The sequence below is a fragment of the Terrapene carolina genome, unplaced genomic scaffold, assembly GCF_002925995.2.
Source record: "Terrapene carolina triunguis isolate 2854851 unplaced genomic scaffold, T_m_triunguis-2.0 Scaffold629, whole genome shotgun sequence".
NCBI lineage: Eukaryota > Metazoa > Chordata > Testudines > Emydidae > Terrapene > Terrapene triunguis.
In genome coordinates, this window is record NW_020664980.1 from 19,963,265 (window position 1) to 19,982,028 (window position 18,764).

The window sequence follows — 18,764 nt, forward strand, 5'->3', positions numbered from 1 at the left end:
GTCCCGCCCCCAGCGGCCGCTCCACGCCGACCCTGCGCTGGGATCAAACACGGGCGCGGCTCCGAGCCCCGGCCGGCCGCGCGCGGCCCCGCAGCTCTGTCCGCTCCCCTGGCTCGCTGCCGGCGGGGGCGGGGCGCTCGCGGCCGGAGCGGGAAGCGGATGTTGTTTTCGCAGAGAGGAACCGGAAGCGAGCGGCGCTCTGCACTGCGTCTCTATGGCTGCGCGGTCGGTTCCGCTCCGGGCCGGACGGGGCGCTGCCCAGGGACGGGAGACTGGGGCCTCGCTCGCCGCGGACTCGGCCCGGCCCTTCCGCTTCCTACTGGGAGTCGGGACCCGGGGCCCGGCGGTGAGTGTGGGCTGTGGGGAGGAGCGAGTCTCCGCCGGCTATGACGCCGCAGGCCTCGCTGTTCCCCGCCCGGGCCAGGGAGGGGCGGCCTGCGGGGGGGCTGGGGCCTGCCGCCGCTGCACGTCCGTCTGGTGAAGCCCCTCAGGTTCCCTGAGCACAGACCCCGCTGGCGCGCGGAGTCCGGCCGCAGGGGGGCTGGAGCCGCGTCCCGTCCGGGGGGGTCCCCCGCCCGTTGCGACGCCCGGGCACTGCGCGATTTGCTCGGCCGGATCGGGTGGGGGAGGGGCCCAGGGTTCTTTCCGTCTCCGAATCCAGCTGCCTCGCAGGGGCGAGCGGGGGTTCCGCCCCCGATGTGTGTGGCGTGGGCTCGGAGTTCAGGGATAACCGTAATCTCGTACTCCGTCTCTTTTCAGCATTGCTCAGGGAATCTGAGCCAAGTATCCTGTGCAGAGGCTCCCCTCAGGGCTGCTCAGGTCAGTCTTGGCTTGTCTCATGGACAGACACAAAGTGAAGCGTCAGAGGCTGGACCGGATTTGTGAAGGTAACCCTCTATCCCTAGAGCCTTGAGGTTCAGGAGACTGCTCTGTTTCTGGAAAAGGGTGTTTGGGTGAGATGAGTAAACCTGAAACTCAGTTCCTACAGCCAAGGGCAACTGGAATGACTCTCTAGTGAAACTAGGTGCTCTGCTCTCACTTCTTTTCTGTTCAGGCCACAACCTAGAGAGCCAGAGGATTAGGATTAAGATAAATTTGGGACATCTTTAAACCCCATCACTTTTCATTTCCCAGAAGATGCCCTGTTTTTCTGTTTTTGTTGCAGTGAATGGAGATTTTTGAAAGGCTTCAGAAGATGCAGTAGAAATTTTCACAGTGAGATTAAGCTGAGACTGTGGAGGCTGTGACTATTATGAAACAATATTTAAATCCTCTGTTGCATTAGGAGTGCAAGCTAGGGATCAGGCATAGTTCTCCTTGGAGAGACATCCTGAGGTAGAGAGAGTTTTCTAGGGTGATTATTGCCCTGCCTCCTTGCTGCAGGAAACACTCCTTCGCCCTTGGCACAGCAATCCTCCCTAGCAGTGATTCAAACACTAGGATTGAACTCTGGGAGAGTTGGCTAACGTTGGATAATGAACTGAAATATCTTTAAAAAAGTTGAAATAAAGTTGCCAGCTGCTTATCCATTTTCTTTTCGTTCCGTAGAGCCCTCTGGTTGCACACTTCTGGCTCTCAATAGATGCTTCCTGTCTTTGCTAATATGAGGCAGGAAGTTCCTATTAGGAGCCCTCTAAAAAGGGGGTATCTTTCAAGCCAGGGTCTAGGAGGGAAAGCAGAATGTGAGCAGCTAGGGACATAAGGAATTGTGAAGAACAGATTCTGCTGTTAACCTGATGTTGGTTGACCTCATCTTTTATTTCCTTAATCCAGAATATGGTGGCCACAATATCGGTAGGAGTCCCTTTCTGTTATATAACATGAATTGAGGACAATTTCTGGGAAGAGAATTCTGTAACAATATTGAGACCCTTGTTACACTTGTGTGTGCATGTTTTTTCTCATTCAGCACTACAGTAACTCCTCTCTTAAAGTCGTCCCGGTTAACGTAGTTTCGTTGTTACGTTGCTGATCAATTAGAGAACATGTTCGTTTAAAGTTGCGTAATGTTCCCTTTATAACATTGTTTGGCAGCCGCCTGCTTTGTCTGTTGCTTGCAGAAAGAGCAGCCTGTTAGAGCTAGCTGGTGGGGGCTTGGAACCAGGGTGGACCGGCAGCCCCCTATCAGCTCCCCGCTCCCCTAAATTCCCTGTGCGGCAGCCGCCCAGCAGGCTAGCAATTGCCAGCAGTTCAGATGTCCCTCCCACTGCCGTGTGCTGTTCCTGCCCTCTGCCTTGGAGCTGCTCCTGGGAGCCTCCTGCTTGCTGTGCATGGGGGGGGGGCAATGTCAGGGTGTCCCCCCTGCTCCTGCCCCCCACTTACCCCATCTACATAGAGCGGGGGGGAGGGAACGACAATACGACAGGGCTCAGGATGGAGGGAGCTTGCTGGCAGCAGCTGCTGTCTCAACTTGCTGATCTACTTAAAAAGGCAATGTACTTAGAGTGAGGTCAGTGTACTTAAAGGGGCAATGTGCATCTCTCTCTCTCTCACACACACACACACAGGATGTGTCTCTCTATCTCTGTCTGCCATACTGTCTCCCGTCCCTCCATTTGTGCTGCCTTGTAGAGTGTGAGGCTACATTAACAACAAAGTGTTAACCCTTGAGGGCTCAGCCGAGCGCTAGTTTCTCATTTAGTGGTAAGGCACTCCCTGGGAAATATTCCACCCTCTGACTTCACCACCTCAACCAAGCTTCACAATCATCATTGCTGCGTACAGTATTAAATTGTTTAAAACATAAACAATTAAAACTTATATAGTCTTTTGTCTGGTGAAAAAAATTTCCCTGGAACCTAACCCCGCCTATTTACACTAATTCTTATGAGGAAATTGGATTCGCTTCACATTGTTTCGCTTAAAGTCGCATTTTTCAGGAACATAACTACAACGTTAAGCGAGGAGTTACTGTATTAATACAGTGCTTTGAACCTTGTTTCTGGTGAGGCTGCTCATTCTGGGCCCTCACTCAAAACTTTCTGCTGTGTCCTCTTCACACCAGAGGCACGGATATTTCTACTCTGGCTTCATTTTCCTACATTTCTTCTGAGTTTGTTGACCCTTTCACATCGCCACTGACCATTTTCTTCCTTAATCTTTTTTATATTGTGGAAGTGTAGCTTCTTGTGCCCTACTGGATCAGTGCTGACTTAAATATACCCCCTTGCTGATGTTAATTATGGGCTCCAGAATTCACTTGTTCCTCTCTCCTGCACAGCTGATCACTGTTGTCTTTGTCTGTAGGTATTCGGCCTCCTATTGTGAATGGCCCAATGCCTGCCCGACCACTGGTTGCACTCCTAGATGGGAGGGATTGCACTGTGGAAATGCCAATCCTGAAGGATGTTGCTACAGTGGCTTTCTGTGATGCTCAGTCAACTCAGGAAATCCATGAGAAGGTAGGGAGACTAAATGAGCCTTTATGGGGATGGAGCTGACTAGCTCTGTGCCACTATGGAGCTGCAGGGGTAGGGAATGGTTCTCAGGCTAGTATGCTTTCTGTTTGTGTTTGTAGGTGCTGAATGAGGCTGTGGGAGCTTTGATGTACCACACTATCACCTTGTCCCGCCAGGACCTGGAGAAGTTCAAAGCCCTCCGGGTCATTGTGCGTATTGGTAGTGGCTATGACAATGTGGACATCAAGTCAGCTGCAGAATTAGGTATGATGACCACAGTATGTCTGTTTTGGGGTTAAAAGTGGATCTATAGGAGATTATAACATATATTTCTTTTCCCGCGAGAGACAATACCCATGCTGGTCAATACCCACATAAAAGAATTTCAGAGAGAGCCCTTTAGGCTGGGGCTTCTTTAGATACCAGATAGAATGTTTGAACTCAAAGGTTAAAGGGCAGCTGGCCTGAGAAGAGAGTTAAGGTTTTTAGGTCATTCAGATATAGGGATCATGAAGATCCCTGAGTTCTGGACACAAGGAAGGCTAAATATAATCTTTGGATACTACACTTACAGATGAATAGGTCTTGCTCCTGTTTAGATTCAGTCAGGTCTTTACTACAGATACAAAAACCACAAGGAAAGAACTGACTTCTTATTGGACAAGTTCAGTTCAAATGTTTAATAATCACTACTTGCCTTTCCAATAGACTTTATATGCAACTAAATTCTGGCTGAGCACTGCATAAGGAATGGATGGAGTAAAAGTGTCAGATATTTGGGATTGAGTGAGTGTAGCCATTGCTGTTCCAATTGCGTGTGTAGGGATCCAAATGAATTTTTTGGATCTCTATTCTATATTACAGGCTCAATCAACAGGTGTGTACAATGCTGAATCATCTGTGCTTTCACTTCCGTCCTGGGTTTCTTTCCTGGTCCTTAGTTAGCTGTTGGGCTACTGTTGTGACTTTTTAGGTCCTTTTATGTTTGTCAAGGCAAAATACTGTGGGCTAAGGCTCCAGAAAAGCTTCCTTTTCCAACTAAATTCCTAGATTCTAGGGTTAAGTTTTGGGGAAGAAGCAATTTCATCCCATTGGGCAAAATTTTCTTTTCCTGGCTACTTAAAGGATTTTGTTTGCTGAAAAATTCTCTGGAGATGCTGGCCCTTCCTTGGGATTCTAAGAGTCCTCTCAAGCCAGGGAGACCTAACAGAAGCCAGTATCTAGCAGTTTAGCCAACTATCATTCCAAGAAGGCCACTGAATCAAATCCCTCCTTGTGATGGATTACTCAGAATATATCTAGGGTTCTCTACAGTCCTTTAACATTTCCCTGCTTCCTGGCAGCAAAGAATCTTTCAGGACCTTAACTCCCTTAGCATTAGAACTTAATTGATCGTTCTTGCCTATGGTATTTTGAGTTTGTCTGTGTTGCTGTACAGAACAGTTGGTAGTGGTAACTTTAGTAACCATTGTTTCAAATTTAATCGGAAATGGATTTTGAGAAGGATTCCTGTGGGTTCCCACTGTGTGTTTAATGACTTAGTTACCTTGTGGTTGCAGCTGCTGGGGAAGCCTATGCTTTCAGCCTGGCCTTGAGCATCTGGTGCATGAGGTCTGGAAGAGTTCAGCCATCTCTGCTCCTACAGTCTGCTAGTTAATTCCTCAGGAACAGCTCTGGGTTGCATCTTTGGGCATGGACATTCTAGATGCTGCTTCCTGTGCTATTTGTACAGCTCAGCTCTCTGATTTTGCCACATTTCTGGCAGTGGTGGTGGTGCAGTCTAAAGGTCCTTTAGAAGCAAGGCAACTTAGGAAACTTTCCTAGAGGTTAAAAGACTGCGAGGAACTTCTCCATCTCAATACAAGGCTGGATTCTGAAACTTGGATGCTCGGGTTGGTGCCGTGTGCTACCTTAGTCCCAAGCGCCAGGACTATTGCTATCTTCTAGCCGTCGTGTTGTATGAGTAGAGTTTGCAGCAGAGGTGCTATAGGCGGTGCTGGGAATCTCATTTGTACTTCCTCTTTCTAGGCATTGCAGTGTGCAACATCCCCTCCTCCTCTGTGGAGGAGACTGCTGACTCTACCCTCTGTCACATCTTGAACCTGTATCGCCGGGTTACTTGGCTTCATCAGGCTATGCGGGAAGGAAACCGAGCTTCAAGCATGGAGCAAATTCGAGAGGTGGCTGGAGGTGCCGTGCGTATCCGTGGTGAGACCTTGGGCATCATTGGCCTTGGTAAGCAAAGGTGACTGTTAGGCTGAAAAGGGAGCTCTGAAAGCTTTTGGGAATGTTGGTGTCGCTCTCAGCCTCAGGAATAGATAATCTCAGTGGCTAACCAGTGAAACATTCTAGCTAACTTCTATAAATATCAGACTTCTAATTTATACCACCAGTGCCCTAGAGTGCAATGCTATTGCCCCCAGAAGCTGGGCAATAGTCATGGTAGTAAGAACTCTTCTTTTCTCATGTTCCAGTGATTAGAAAAACTGTAAGCTTCAGATGGTCCCTTCCAGTGGTAGTTCCGTCACTGTGTATGCTAGCCATGGTGTTGGGAGCTTTCTGTGTGGTTCTGATATCAGATTGTTCCTGAAGCACTTGTAGTCAGGTAACCTGTTCCCCAGTCTGTATGTTGGGCCTGTGGATCAAGATGCATACCTGGTTATGTTTCTCCAATGGGCTGAGTGCCGTTGGCCGCCGTAGCATGGGTGAGGGCTAGTTCTCATCATGGGAGCAACATAGAACCATATAAATGACCAGTCTCTGCTTTGTCATTTCCCTGAAGGGCTATAGAACCCTTGAGTCCTAGGAATGACTCTTATCCATATTCCAGTCCCCTAGCAGCTTTGTGTTGTGCTTGTGTTGCGTTTTGCTTGACATAGGTATGTTTTCTCCTTTGAAGGCCGAGTTGGGCAGGCAGTGGCCCTGAGAGCCAAGCCCTTTGGCTTCAACGTGATTTTCTATGATCCGTATCTACCAGATGGCGTGGAGCGATCCCTGGGGTTACAGCGAATAGGAACTCTGCAGGACCTGCTAATGCACAGTGATTGCATCACATTGCACTGCAGTCTGAATGAACATAATCATCACCTCATCAATGACTTCACTATTAAACAGGTGCAGCCAGAAGCTTGGTTTCCCCACAAAGCACTTGGGAAATGAATGAACACAAACTGCTGCTTCCACGGAGGCTGATAGCATGTGAATCCTGCTACCTCTGATGTGTGGCTCCTGCTGCCTTTGGAGGCTGGGAGTGGGCGCCTCGGGGTGCCTGGGCTTTGTGCTGTGCAAAATTTGTTCTTAGGAGAAGAGGAGGATCGACTCTCTCTGAATAATTTCATTTATAAAGCATGTTTTAGGTTATTAGTTTCAAATTACATTTAAAATGAGTAACTGATCATGTTTGGTAGAGCCAGGAGTGATTAGGTCCGAGGCTGTGGAAGTGCCTTCACACAGCTCTGATAATGCCCCCTCCATCCCAACCCATAGCACTCCGTGCTAAGCTGGTCTTAGTCTCTCCTCCTGCCATTCTGCTGATGCCTTTCAATCCTTTCTTGGGATTGAGAACCTCCTGAATAAATCAGTCCAGTTTTCTGCAATTGTGAATCTTGTTTGCACTGATGTACTCCGCTAAAAGAAGTACGTGTCTTTAGGGTGGGAAACCTATGAGCTCCTTTTCCCCCTTCCTGTGTTAGAAGTTAATTCTGTAGACCCAACTGGCAAGTTTTCTTCTCCTCAATTGGCTGAGAGAGAGCCTGACTTCTCCTAAGCTTTTCAGGTTACATAAGAACGGCCAGACTGGGTCAGACCAATGGTCCATCTAGCCCAGTATCCTGTCTTCCGACAGTGGGCAGTGCCAGGTGCCCCAGAGGGAATGAACAGAACAGGTAATCATCAAGTGATCCATCCCTGTCGCCCATTCCCAGCTTCTGGCTAACAGAGGCTAGGGACACCAAGGTGGGGAGCTAGGTTCCTGCTCTTTTTGAGAAGTCTCCTCCAGACTCCACGGGAAGGCAGGAATTCTCAAACACGTTTTTTTCCCCCCCTCTCCAGATGCGCCATGGCTGCTTTCTGGTGAACACAGCCCGTGGGGGGCTAGTAGATGAGAAGGCCTTGGCACAAGCCTTGAAGGAGGGGAGAATCAGAGGAACAGCACTTGATGTGCACGAGTCTGAACCCTTCAGGTAACACCGAAGCCACATACCCGCTGCAATCCTATGGCTCTTCTGCACTGGATAATTCTCTGGCTTCAGTTGGGGCATGGTTACACCTGGGAGGACAGAAAGGGAATTTCGCTTTCCAGCAGAAACCACATGTTTGTCTTTCCATCACAGCTTTGCTCAGGGGCCCCTAAAAGATGCTCCCAATGTGATCTGCACCCCTCACACAGCCTGGTACAGTGAGCAGGCTTCCATTGAGTCCAGGGAAGATGCAGCTAAAGAGATCCGCAGAGCTATCACAGGTAACTGGGGAGGCCAGGTCTGCCCTGGTGCTTTGCAGCTGCTGTGGGGATGGGAGTTGTTCATGGGTTTCCTGAGTCAGGACTATGGAACAGTAACTGCTGACTGTTTTGTTAAAGCTAGGGCTGCTGGGATGATGCTCACTGACTCATTTCTGGAGCTGGAATACAAGTCACTGATTGTCTTTGACTTATGAGGGTCTCATAGCTAATGCTGGAGAGAGATTCTTTACTCTTTCTGTCCCAAGTTAGATGTGATCAGTACTGATGTCCTATTCCCCTTCCCTCTGGGGATCTGACATCTCATTCCTCCCCCATGGAATGGTTTCACCGATGGCTGCATTGTGCACCCATTTTCTCTTGGGGGTGTTTGTGTCCAGTGTCTCCTGTGAAAGGTGGGGACTGGCAATTGCAACACAAGGAGCCAGCCCTTCCCTGAGATCCCAGGGATGGGGAGGGACCATCAATTCATTGAGTATTCCTCTGAGACTCTGTGTGTGTGTGTGTGTGTGTGTGTGTGTGTAGGATCTTGATTTAGATCTCTCCCCACCTCTGTCCTATGGTACTGAGGTGGGAGGGGCTGTTGGGTCCCTTCCTTGCTGCTTTCATGTGGAAATATTTGGGCATCTTCACTTCCTATTTGTCTCCTGCTATCCTCTGCCCTTCTTGGTGTCACCACAGGTCACATACCTGATACTTTGAGGAACTGTGTTAATAAGGAGTATTTGCTGTTAGCTGCTCAGTGGCCAAGTATTGATCCTGCAGCTGTTCACCCAGAACTCAATGGAGCTGTGGCTTACAGGTGAGAGAAGCAGGCCCTCTGAGCTCCTGCTTAATGTGCAGGTCACTTACGCACGTGGTTATCTTTTACATAAAGACCCCAGTATCCTGGGTAGAGCCCTTTCTTTGGGCTTCTGAGAATTGCTCTTATCTAGCAGCATATCTCTTCTTACAAGTTGAATGGTGGTAGGTTTTCTTCAGAAATCTGTCAGCCTCACTTCTTTAGCTGGCCCATAAGCACTAAGCTTCCCTGTCTGAAATTAGAGTGATAGTCTGTACCAGCTCTGGGAATTCAGGATTCTCTTGATCAGTTAATGAAACTTCTGGGCACCAGTTCTCTTGCAAGGATTTTGAAAGGCTAAGTGCTAGAGAAACCGCTTGGTATGTGGTACACTGGTGGGTCCATGAAAAGGGATCTGCCTCCTGGGAATGATGAAGTTCTGCACCCCAGCATGGAATTATTGTCTGCATACAGCACTCTTTCCTTCATGCCACGATTGGACTGTAAATGAGAGGCATCATGGTCCAGTGGATTGGACAAGAGACTATGAACAGGTCTCTGGGGTTCTATTTTTCTGCCACAGATTCACTGTGTGATCTTGGGGAGGTTGCTTCACTTTTGTATTTGTTTCCCCATCAGTAACATGGACGCTATGAGGATTGTTGATGTTGGTAATGCCTGCTCAGTTTCAAGGGGGGAATCACTACCTCTCCAACCCCCCCCCCCCCCCCCCCCCCCCCCCCCCGAGAAATAGTCAGGGATAATGGGAAGAAAGGAAAATTTTGCTTAGAAGTTGCTAATCTCTTCCTATCACAGCCCAGGGAGGTGTATCCAGCAGCATGTTCCCCTTAGAGAATTGCAACCTCTTGTATATATTGACAATTTCTAGCCATTCAGGGTATGTGAATGGGGTGTCAGGCATTCTGTTCTCTCTAGTAAAGACAAGCTATGTCTCAAAATTTTCGGTGTGTTTAGTGTGACCCTGCGGCCATCTCTGCCCTTAATCCCCAGCTGGTAGCTGTCTGGGAATAGGTGCCATTTGGATCAACACATAACTGGGCCCATTCAGTCCTGACAACATTTACTGTAGTCCTAGCTCAGAGCAGTTTTGTTTGGAGACCTTTGCTCAGTGCAGCATCATGACTTGCATTTCCTCTGAGCTGTGATAGCCAATTCAGAACATGTGGGTGAGGGCACAGCTTTGTTGTCCTTTCCCTTTGCAGTGCTCTTCCTTAGACAGGCATGTAATCTCCACGTGTTTTCTGTTGGTTTCAGGTTTCCTCCAGGAGTAGTGGGAGTAGCAGCCCCTGGGCTGCCGGAGCCAGCGGTTGTGGAGGGGATTGTAGCTCACGGGATGCCCTCTGTGTCTCACTCTGCACCACGTACCCCTTCCCCAGGAGAGACGAGCAAACAGGACCCAGACAGAGAAATCCCCGCTGACCAATAGCATCTTCTCTCTCCCTTCTCCTCTGGCAGCAGAAAAAGTAGGGGGAGAGCTCCCTGCTAGGACCTTTTCTAACACCCCACTGAGACTGTTTCCTGTTCACACAGGACAGGAGAATGCATTTCATTACTGGCAAACATTAGCTCTTGCCTTTCAACAGATATTTTATAACCCATTTAGTTTTAATCTCTTGGTGAATCTTTTTCCTTGTCTGCGGCAGGAGCAGTGACCTTGCCTCCCCTTTGAAATTTAGTTTAACATGTAGTGTCCCATGACCCTGCCTCTGTTATGTTTCACAGGAAGGCACTCTCATGGGCTTGAATGCAGCAGAACAGGAGCTGGCTGAACAGGGAGGCCTCCCATTGTCTCCAATACCAAACTTGATGCAGATTTTCACGAGTGACTTGCAGTCTCAGGAAGCACAAGTGATGGGGAGTGTTCAAGCAGGACTAGTAAGATGAAGAGAAGTTAGGCATATGATCTGGTGTACTGCATTGCAGGAAAAAGAAAGCCCATGCCCAGTGCTGTGCACTGCCTTGTTTATCCTGACCCAGGTGCCTCTGAGCACAGGCATACCCAGGGTTGCTGCAAATTGACAGTGTGAAGTTTTGCTCTTGTAATGTTAGTGCTGGGCATGAGCACAAGAGCAAGAATGAATCTGAGACTACCAACAAACTGATTCATAAAAGATTTGGGGAGGATTAAAGTAAACCACTCAGATGTACTGTCTCCTGAGATGGTCATGAAGATTTAGGAGAGTCCCTGGAATCTGTGCCCAGCTGAGGGAGGGAAGGAGGGAATGCAGAAGTGTAGGAAATTTGTACTGGGAGGCAGCAAAAGTTAAAGCATTGTGAAGTTGCTACTGCTGGTCCTGTACATGCCTTTATCTCACATGCTGCTAATGCAGTTTATCCACAAGAGAAATGTTATACTAGAATCCTAGAAATTGGAGAAGGAAGAGATGTAGGTCCCAATTAGCCCATCCCCCAAGGCCAGGGAGGATTGTTCTTTTCAGGGCTTAGTCCAATGTTAAATGCCCCTTGGTGCATCTGCCGCTGTCTTGGGGGAGATAATTCTTTAGCTTACTAGACTCCACGACAGGAAGATTTTCCTAATATTCATCCTACATTTTTTTTTCATTTAATCACATTACTCCTATTTATATCCTCCTGGGCCCACATAAAGTAATTCTGCTCCCTTCTTGGGTTTTACACGCTTCAGTATTTCTAGATGGTCTAAAAGCTGACAACTCTTTTGGACTACAACAATTCATGTTTTATTCCTGTTGCTCAGGTACTTCAAAGTAGGTGCCCTCTAGGAGTCTTGCTGGGTGTGTGGAAGCTGAACAGCCTGTGCATATAACTGATGAAGGAGAAGGGGCAGATCTTTTTGTTGTCCGCTGAGAAACAGACTGTCCCTTGTTTCTGAAGAAGGGAGTCTGGAAATTGGGTGGGGAGCAGAGGGAACTACCAAATTAGATAATTGTTTACAGTTTAGGGAACTGAATGAAGCTGTAGAACTTCTCAAGTTTTCAGGCTTTCTCATTGTTTTCTAGTTTTAAATCAGTCTCCAATCCTGTTGGCAAGTGCTGGTTTATTTTGTAGACTAGTGCTGACACCTTGGAGTGACTTTTTTATTTGGGGTAAAGAGGCCAGGGAGGAAGGAGTATTTGCAATGAGTGCTTCAACTTCCCCTTTTCCCTTTTGGACTTTCACTTTGACTGGATGACTATCTAGTACTAATGGATGTGATTCAGTTTTTCTGAGTTGTATGGTTTTTGGTTTTGAAGATGAATTTGGCTGTTTGCTAAGGTTGATGCAGGCACTCGGGTTGTGTTACGGATGAGACTGATTCAGTTTTAAAATTCACATACCTTCTTGGTTGCTCAGGATTTTAGAAGGTCGAACTGGGGCACAGTAGGTGGGATTAGTGGTAGGCATGTGTCATGAGGACGAGAAGCCTTTGAGCAAAGCCTGCAGCTCAGAAAAAATTTAATTGGAGGTGAAAGTAGCATTTTCTCTTTCCCTTCAATGATTTGCTAATCTACTCTTATATCTGAAAACTCAACAAGGCTATAATTTAGAAAGCTGCTCTCCTAATAGGCATTCAGGACAAGTGGGAAGAAAGGTTCCTTTAAGGATTCAGAGAGCTGATTGTAAATGTAATTACTATATTAGACTGGTTTTTCTATCAGAAACTATTATTTTCTCAACTTGCTGCTGAAATTACTGCCTTGTATGTAAAGATCCAGGAAGGCAGATAACTTTTGGTTAAGGCGTTCCCAGGTGTGGGATTTCCAAACACAGAATCCTTTCATCTTGTCTCTTCTAGAGTGCAGTGCAAGACACTTAAGAGCCAGCATTTTTTTTTATTCACAAGTATCTCTGAAGACCTATCCAGTAAAATCTCCCTGAGGGAGGAGTGGAGAAGATGATTTCACTTGAAATGATACTGAGCTTCTTAATTCTTGTATTTGGTGCCTAGATACCGTGGTGATTGGTGTACTAGGAATACATATCTAGAAATGTGAGGACTGCTAGCTGCAGTTTTGAATGCTGATAAACTTGACCTAAGCATTAGCCTTGAGGATACTGGTTCCATTAGAGCCAGTGCCACATAGACTTGCATTTGGAAATGAAAGCGAGTGCCAGTTTGGTCAGAGCTGCCATAATGAAGATACAAATGTAAGATTTTTTTAGTTAAAATCAAGCTGAATCCTCCCCTAATGCCAAGGAAGAGCTCTCCAGCTGCTGGTGAACTATTCCAGTCATACCCCAGATAGTGCCTGTGCTTAGTATTGTTTAGCCTGGGGCTGGCCATTATCAATAAAGGGGCTCTTGTAATCAGACTTTTCATAGAACAATGGATACCAGTAGTAAAGCACAGTCATGTTCCCCTCACCAGGATGTCAAGTTCTCTTTTCACAGCACCCTCTTCTGTGTGTTATACTGATCCACAGCCCCCTGTCCCAGGTTTCATGCAGCCTGGAGGGATGGAAGGAAAATGTTTTTTTTCTTAAATTGCCTTCCTTCAAAATGAGTATGGAGCTTAATCCCAAAGAACAAAAACCTTCTATTCCAGGGTGAGGCAGGAGTGCCCTGGTCACACTGATCTGCTTATAGGAGGTGCTTGCTCTGTCCTAAGGTACATTTTGCTTGTTGGGTTCACTGCTGCTGACCAGCTTTTTTATAGAGGATTCAAAGTTTCAGAAATATATTTTTGTAGAGAATGACTAAACTGTGAAACATTTTAAAATAAAGCATGTAAACAAACCTTTATATCAATGTTCCCTGTACAGATGTCTTTCTCACTTCAATTCTCTCCTGGCTCTTGTTAGAAATGTTGTTTATTTCCTGGATATATTTTAATAAAGTTCTCCAACTTACGTGGCTGCAGTTTGGTGGCGGAGGTGGCACCAGACCCAGTGTGTATACTGAGGCTGGGAAATCAATATGAATCAATAGCTGCATCAGTCCCACTTTTTAAGCACCTTATTTCACAAGCAAATTTCCCAAACTCTTGTCATTCCCTAGATTATGTTACTATGGCAAGTGGTTTGTTTCCTTGATATTTAGTGGAAGACAGAATTTCAAGTGAGGAGGGCGAGGGCGTGACATTGGAAGGAGGGACCTGCTAATGGTCTCTTTTTCTATACTGGTACCCGACTCCACAATTAAAGGATGTGAGGGGGACTGTGAAGATGTGACAATGGGATACAGGGTCTTCGAACTCTATAGGTGGACCATGTAAATTGGGCACTCTTATTTACCCTTCCTTATAATACAAGAACAAGATTATACTTGAAGAAAGTGAATAGTTACTTCCACAAGGCAAAATCAACCTGTGGAACTCACTGTCACAAGATATAATTGAAGTCCAGAGCTTTGCAGGATTTAAAAAATGATGAGACATTTATGTGGTTAAGAGAATCCACCATTACATTAGATTTTTTTTTTCAATAAGGTCTATAAACCCTTGTGTTTCAGGGCATAAAACCACCACTAATGGAGGTGGGTGGTGGCTTATACCATAATTGTTTGGTGTAGGGTGTCTTGTACCTTTGAAGAGTCTGGGTACTGATCTCTGTCAGAGATGGCCTACTGGCTTAGCTGGACCACTGATCTGATTCAGCATGGCAATTTTTGTTTTTCTGTTTGAAAAGGGAACAAATAGTAGCACCCTCTGAAAGATGGTGGGTAGCTGAGTTTTTACTTCATTATTAGCATTACTAATAATCTCAATAGAGAAACCAAGAAATGGGCCTAAAGATTTACTTCCCCTCTCTGAGAGATGGTACCTCAAAACTGACCTTGGGGACACTAGAAAAGCTTGCATTGCCAATATTCTCTGAATTCAAGGGATTAAACGTAAGACTTTGTTCCAGGGCTGTCAAGATGGCACTTTTCATTAATGCTAATGCATTTAAGTGCACTATCTGTCTGAATCCCATTAAGAATGGGACCCTTAGTAAAATGGTAGCAGAGTACAGAAAGTCAAACCTCTGTAAAAGTGTAGCTGCTGCATTCTGAAGAGGATGTGGAGCAGCATGAGGGCAAAAGGTGCATACCAGTAATGATTTTTTATGTCTGTGCAAGTATAAGAATTCCCTTGCTGTAATGGAAATGGATACTTTAGTCTAGCTATGATAAAATGTTGAGCTAAAGAAGTGCCCTGCCTGTTAAGGCAAAAAAAAAAAAAAAAAAAAAAAAACAGCGTATTTCATAATTTATGCAAAAAAAAAAAAACCAACAAAAATTAAAGAAAAAAAAAAAAGGGATCCAGCATGACATCCTGTGTCTTAGTCAAAGCCACAGATAAAACCTGAGCCTAGAGAAGCACTGGGTTCAGCTTTTATCTGTGGCTTTGACCAAAGCTCTTGCACAATGGATCTTGTACCCCTTAAAAGCTCTAACATCTCTGTTGGTGTCAGGCTATTTGCATAAATTATGAAATACGCTGGAATAAACCATTTATACAGTTGAGAGGAGAGCTAGCTACATGCCATGTCAAGATCTCATTAGCAGTGAAAGCCCTCTGCAAGAAAATGAAAGTTGCAGGATATTCCTGAAGAAAACTGGGCTCCCATAGAAATTAGTAGTATTAAGGGCAAAGATTCATCTATCTGGGGCCTTTGGCATAATCAAGTAAGCAGACTACACTAGACTGACCCACGTTCTCTGTGTTTTGTTGTCTTGCAGAGTTTAATGCTTCAGAGAAACTTAGAGATGACCTACAAAAGATTTGTGGAAATTAAAAATATGAATAAAATCCCCAATGATGGAAAAATATCTAATTGTTGAACTATTTGTAAAATGGTGTAGAGAATACATCTACCTTATTTTTTACAAAAAGAAATGCTTTATTATGGTTAGCTCAGATGGGTTAGTTTTTAAACTTAAAACTTCCCACGGACCAGGTCTTCAAGGAAGATGAGCATTTGAACAGACATGAAATACAGATCTCTGATAAGCTGGCTGAACAAAATATTAATATAGGCATGTATGGCCACACTTTCTGTCACTGATTCTGGAAGGGCTCTTTCAAAAGAGTTCCTAACTTTTCTTCCACTAAATATCTGATAAACAATGGGGCCTGATTTTGTATCCATGGAAACTCCAACTGGCCATACCATCTTTGAGAGTCCCTATCCAGTTGTAATGGCTTGAGTATCCAAATGAAAATAATATCCAGTTTCTTAATTTTGTTAAGACCCACCTTGCTGTTCCCAAGGACTGTGCACATGAACTGTTTGATCCTGTTGTTTGGAGGCTTTTCTTCCTTATTTAACATTGTAGTAGGAAAAAAGAAACTATAATTCTTTTCAGCTGAAATTTTCTAGCTTCAAGTTTCAATCATTGGATTTCATTATGTCTTTTTCCATTAAATTAAAGGGCCCTGTTGTATTGAATATCTTCTCGTTGGTTAGATACTTAAACTGTGACCAAGTTGCCTCTTATCCTTCTATCTGAGAAAGATTGAGCTCCTTAAGTCTCTCATTGTAAAGCATGTTTTCCAGTCCAGACCTCAAATCATCTTTGTAACTTTTTTGGTATGCTTCCCAGTTTTACATAAAGGATCCCGGGACCCTAGTTTTCTACTTCTGCCTTTTCCATCAGCTGCTATTTTTTGTTTTGTTTTCCAGTTTTGCTTTTTCTATGGTAAATTATGCCCACTTGCTTTTCAACCTGCCTTACTGAGGATAAAAGTTCTGAAGACACTCAAGGGTCAACTAATTGTGATCCCTTTTGGTGAGCTTGCTCCCAAAAGCTTCACCTTGGGTTCCACCAGCTGCAACTTTGCTTTGAACACAGCTATCTTGGTGTTGAGAACAGAGGGGTGTTTACCAATATAGCTAATCCCTGGACCATTTAGGCCCTTAAAGATGATCTGCAAAGCAGAAATATATCAAGGGTTTTGTGATTTCTTGCTGCTTTATGATATATAAAAGATGTCCTGAAAGGTGTTTTCAAATGGGAAAAAAAATTCCTCCCCCTTTCCCTTTTTTTGTTGGAGGATTCCTTGAATGACTCAAACATTCATTAGGAGCTTTCTCAGCCTTAGCAGTTGGCATAGTCAATGTTGAATTTGTTACAGTGCTTTTCCCCAAATTTTTAAGTTAAATGTTACAACAAAAGTGTTTGAAACAGATGGAATAATTATTAGTTCTTGCAATTAATGATCTATAATTTCCTTGGTAGCGCTAATATAATAAACCTATGAGTTCTGCAGTTGTCTGGAGTTTTCCAGGGTAGACAAAACATCCAGAAGAAACAAACTATTTTTTTCTGTTTAAAAAAACGCCCCAAAACCCATTCAACCTCTTTGTACATCACAAAGAAGCAATAAAATGGCACACGCCTAGTATTTTCCCTTTGCACAGAAACCTTGAAATGCTTATGGAATCAAATAGGCAGCCAGTGGAGTGAGCAGAAAATGGTATGATGCACTCTCTTGTGGGTGGGTTTTTCCCCTAAATAAGGGCTGAAGCATGTTGTACAAGGTGGAGTTTCTATATGCCTTCACAATCCCACTTAGGTATGCTAAATTGCAGCAAACTAACTTGGAGAAGACAAAAGCGTAGATCACAATGATTCAACTAAGGGACGAGTGAATTGTCTAGCTAGGTTTAAAACAAACAAATGGATGTATTTCTTCACATAATATAGTCAACCTGTGGAACTTGTTGTCAGGGAGTGCTGTGAAGGCCAAAAGTAAAATGGGGGTCAAAAAAGAATTAGATAAATTCATGGATAGGTCTATCAATGGCTATTAGCCAAGATGGTCAGGGATATAGTCCCATGTTCCGGGTGTCCCTAAACCCCTAAATGCCAGACGGTGGGACTGGAAGACATGATGGCTCTCTTGAAATTGCCCTGGTCTGTTCCTTCCCTCTAAAGTGTCTGGCACTGGCCGCTGTCAGAGACAGGCTACTGAACTATATGGACCATTGATCTGACCCACTATGGTGGTTCTTACGGTTGACCTTACCCCAGTGTAGATGTGGCTAGGTCGAAAGAACCATAGTTATGCTGCTGTAGTGTAGACGTACCATAAGTGTGTAAGTCGGAACAGTGGTAAATCCAATATGACCCTGAGATGGTGTACTGCCCTCAACAGAAGATGAGATTAGTGTCCTGTCGAGCTTCTCTTAAGTGTTTTCCTCTTGCTATCATCAGCTCTTTGTTCTGATGTGGGTGAAGTGGCTGATATTCATCACTTTGTTTATCTCTTCTAGGCACTACATTATCCAATGTGATGACGCTAACGACATCTGCAGGAAAAAGAGATGCGTGCCATCTGCCTATTGGCATAGGAGTCCAAGGCATCTCGCATTCTCCTGTAGAAGTCTCCCATGTATGTTGAAAACTAGAGGAGATGGGATTGTGCCTTGCAATATTCTACAAGAGGGCTGTAGGGAAACAAAAGCTTATGAGATGACACCAATGCCTTAATATCAAAGTAAATGCCTTTATGAATACATAGATAAATTACTGTATGTGAGATCCCAGAATCATCCCAGTTTAGTGCTACACTGTCAACATGTGTAGTCAATAGTGTCTAGTACGTCCAACTCCAAATGTTCAAAAATCATGATTCAGATCCCAATAAATCGTGATTGTTTTAATACTGTTTTTCATTTGCCTTCTGATTTGTGAGATTTTAGGGAAAAGCTGCCCACCCCCAATTTCTGTGTGATCATTTCAGGTTTAAAATCCAACATTAATGTATATTCAAAAATGTGACCTCCAGATGGCTGCTGGGGAAAGGAGATTCACCCTCTTCTAATCCCAAACTATCTCTACACACATACACCTTTATTGCACTATGCTGACTCTCTCCTTGCTTTACCAGGTCTCCTGCCCCACTCATATTTTCTCTCCAATGTTTCACCACATTCTCCTCTCCCCCTACCTGCTCTAATATTCCCCTGTGCCTCTCCATCTCCCTTATTGTCATCTCTTTAACAACCCCTACCCCCACATTCCCTTATGCTGCCTTGATCTCCCTCCTGCCTTGTACGTTCCCTTGCATACACCCCACATTCCCATTTTTACAATTTCTTGGCCATGGAACTCTCAAGGAAGTTGGCAGCTAGTCTCCAGTTTCATTGGAAGCAATGGGTAGTGATGGCTTCACTTTCCCATATAACATAAAAAGATTAGAAAAAAATGGTGGCCATCTTTA

At 45.1% G+C, this 18,764-nt stretch overlaps 1 protein-coding gene across 4 annotated transcripts; it reads left to right on the plus strand.

Annotated features, from left to right (window-relative positions):
* The first annotated feature begins 148 nt into the window (after nt 1-148).
* LOC112117443 (C-terminal-binding protein 2) lies at nt 149-18,204 on the plus strand. Of its 4 annotated transcripts, none has more exons than XM_024215393.3 (10): nt 149-346; nt 760-887; nt 3,247-3,401; nt 3,518-3,662; nt 5,427-5,633; nt 6,298-6,512; nt 7,449-7,579; nt 7,730-7,857; nt 8,536-8,656; nt 9,911-13,464. In XM_024215393.3, the coding sequence occupies exons 2-10, from the start codon at nt 839-841 to the stop codon at nt 10,080-10,082; spliced, it is 1,323 nt and encodes a 440-aa protein (XP_024071161.1). In that variant the 5' UTR covers nt 149-346; nt 760-838; the 3' UTR covers nt 10,083-13,464. The 4 variants fall into 4 exon arrangements, with proteins under 4 accessions (XP_024071161.1, XP_024071159.1, XP_024071162.1 ...); XM_024215391.2 differs by lacking the exon at nt 9,911-13,464 and adding an exon at nt 17,815-18,204 and having other exon boundaries at nt 150-346; XM_024215392.2 differs by lacking the exons at nt 149-346; nt 9,911-13,464 and adding exons at nt 468-491; nt 17,815-18,204.
* Nucleotides 18,205-18,764: the final 560 nt, after the last annotated feature.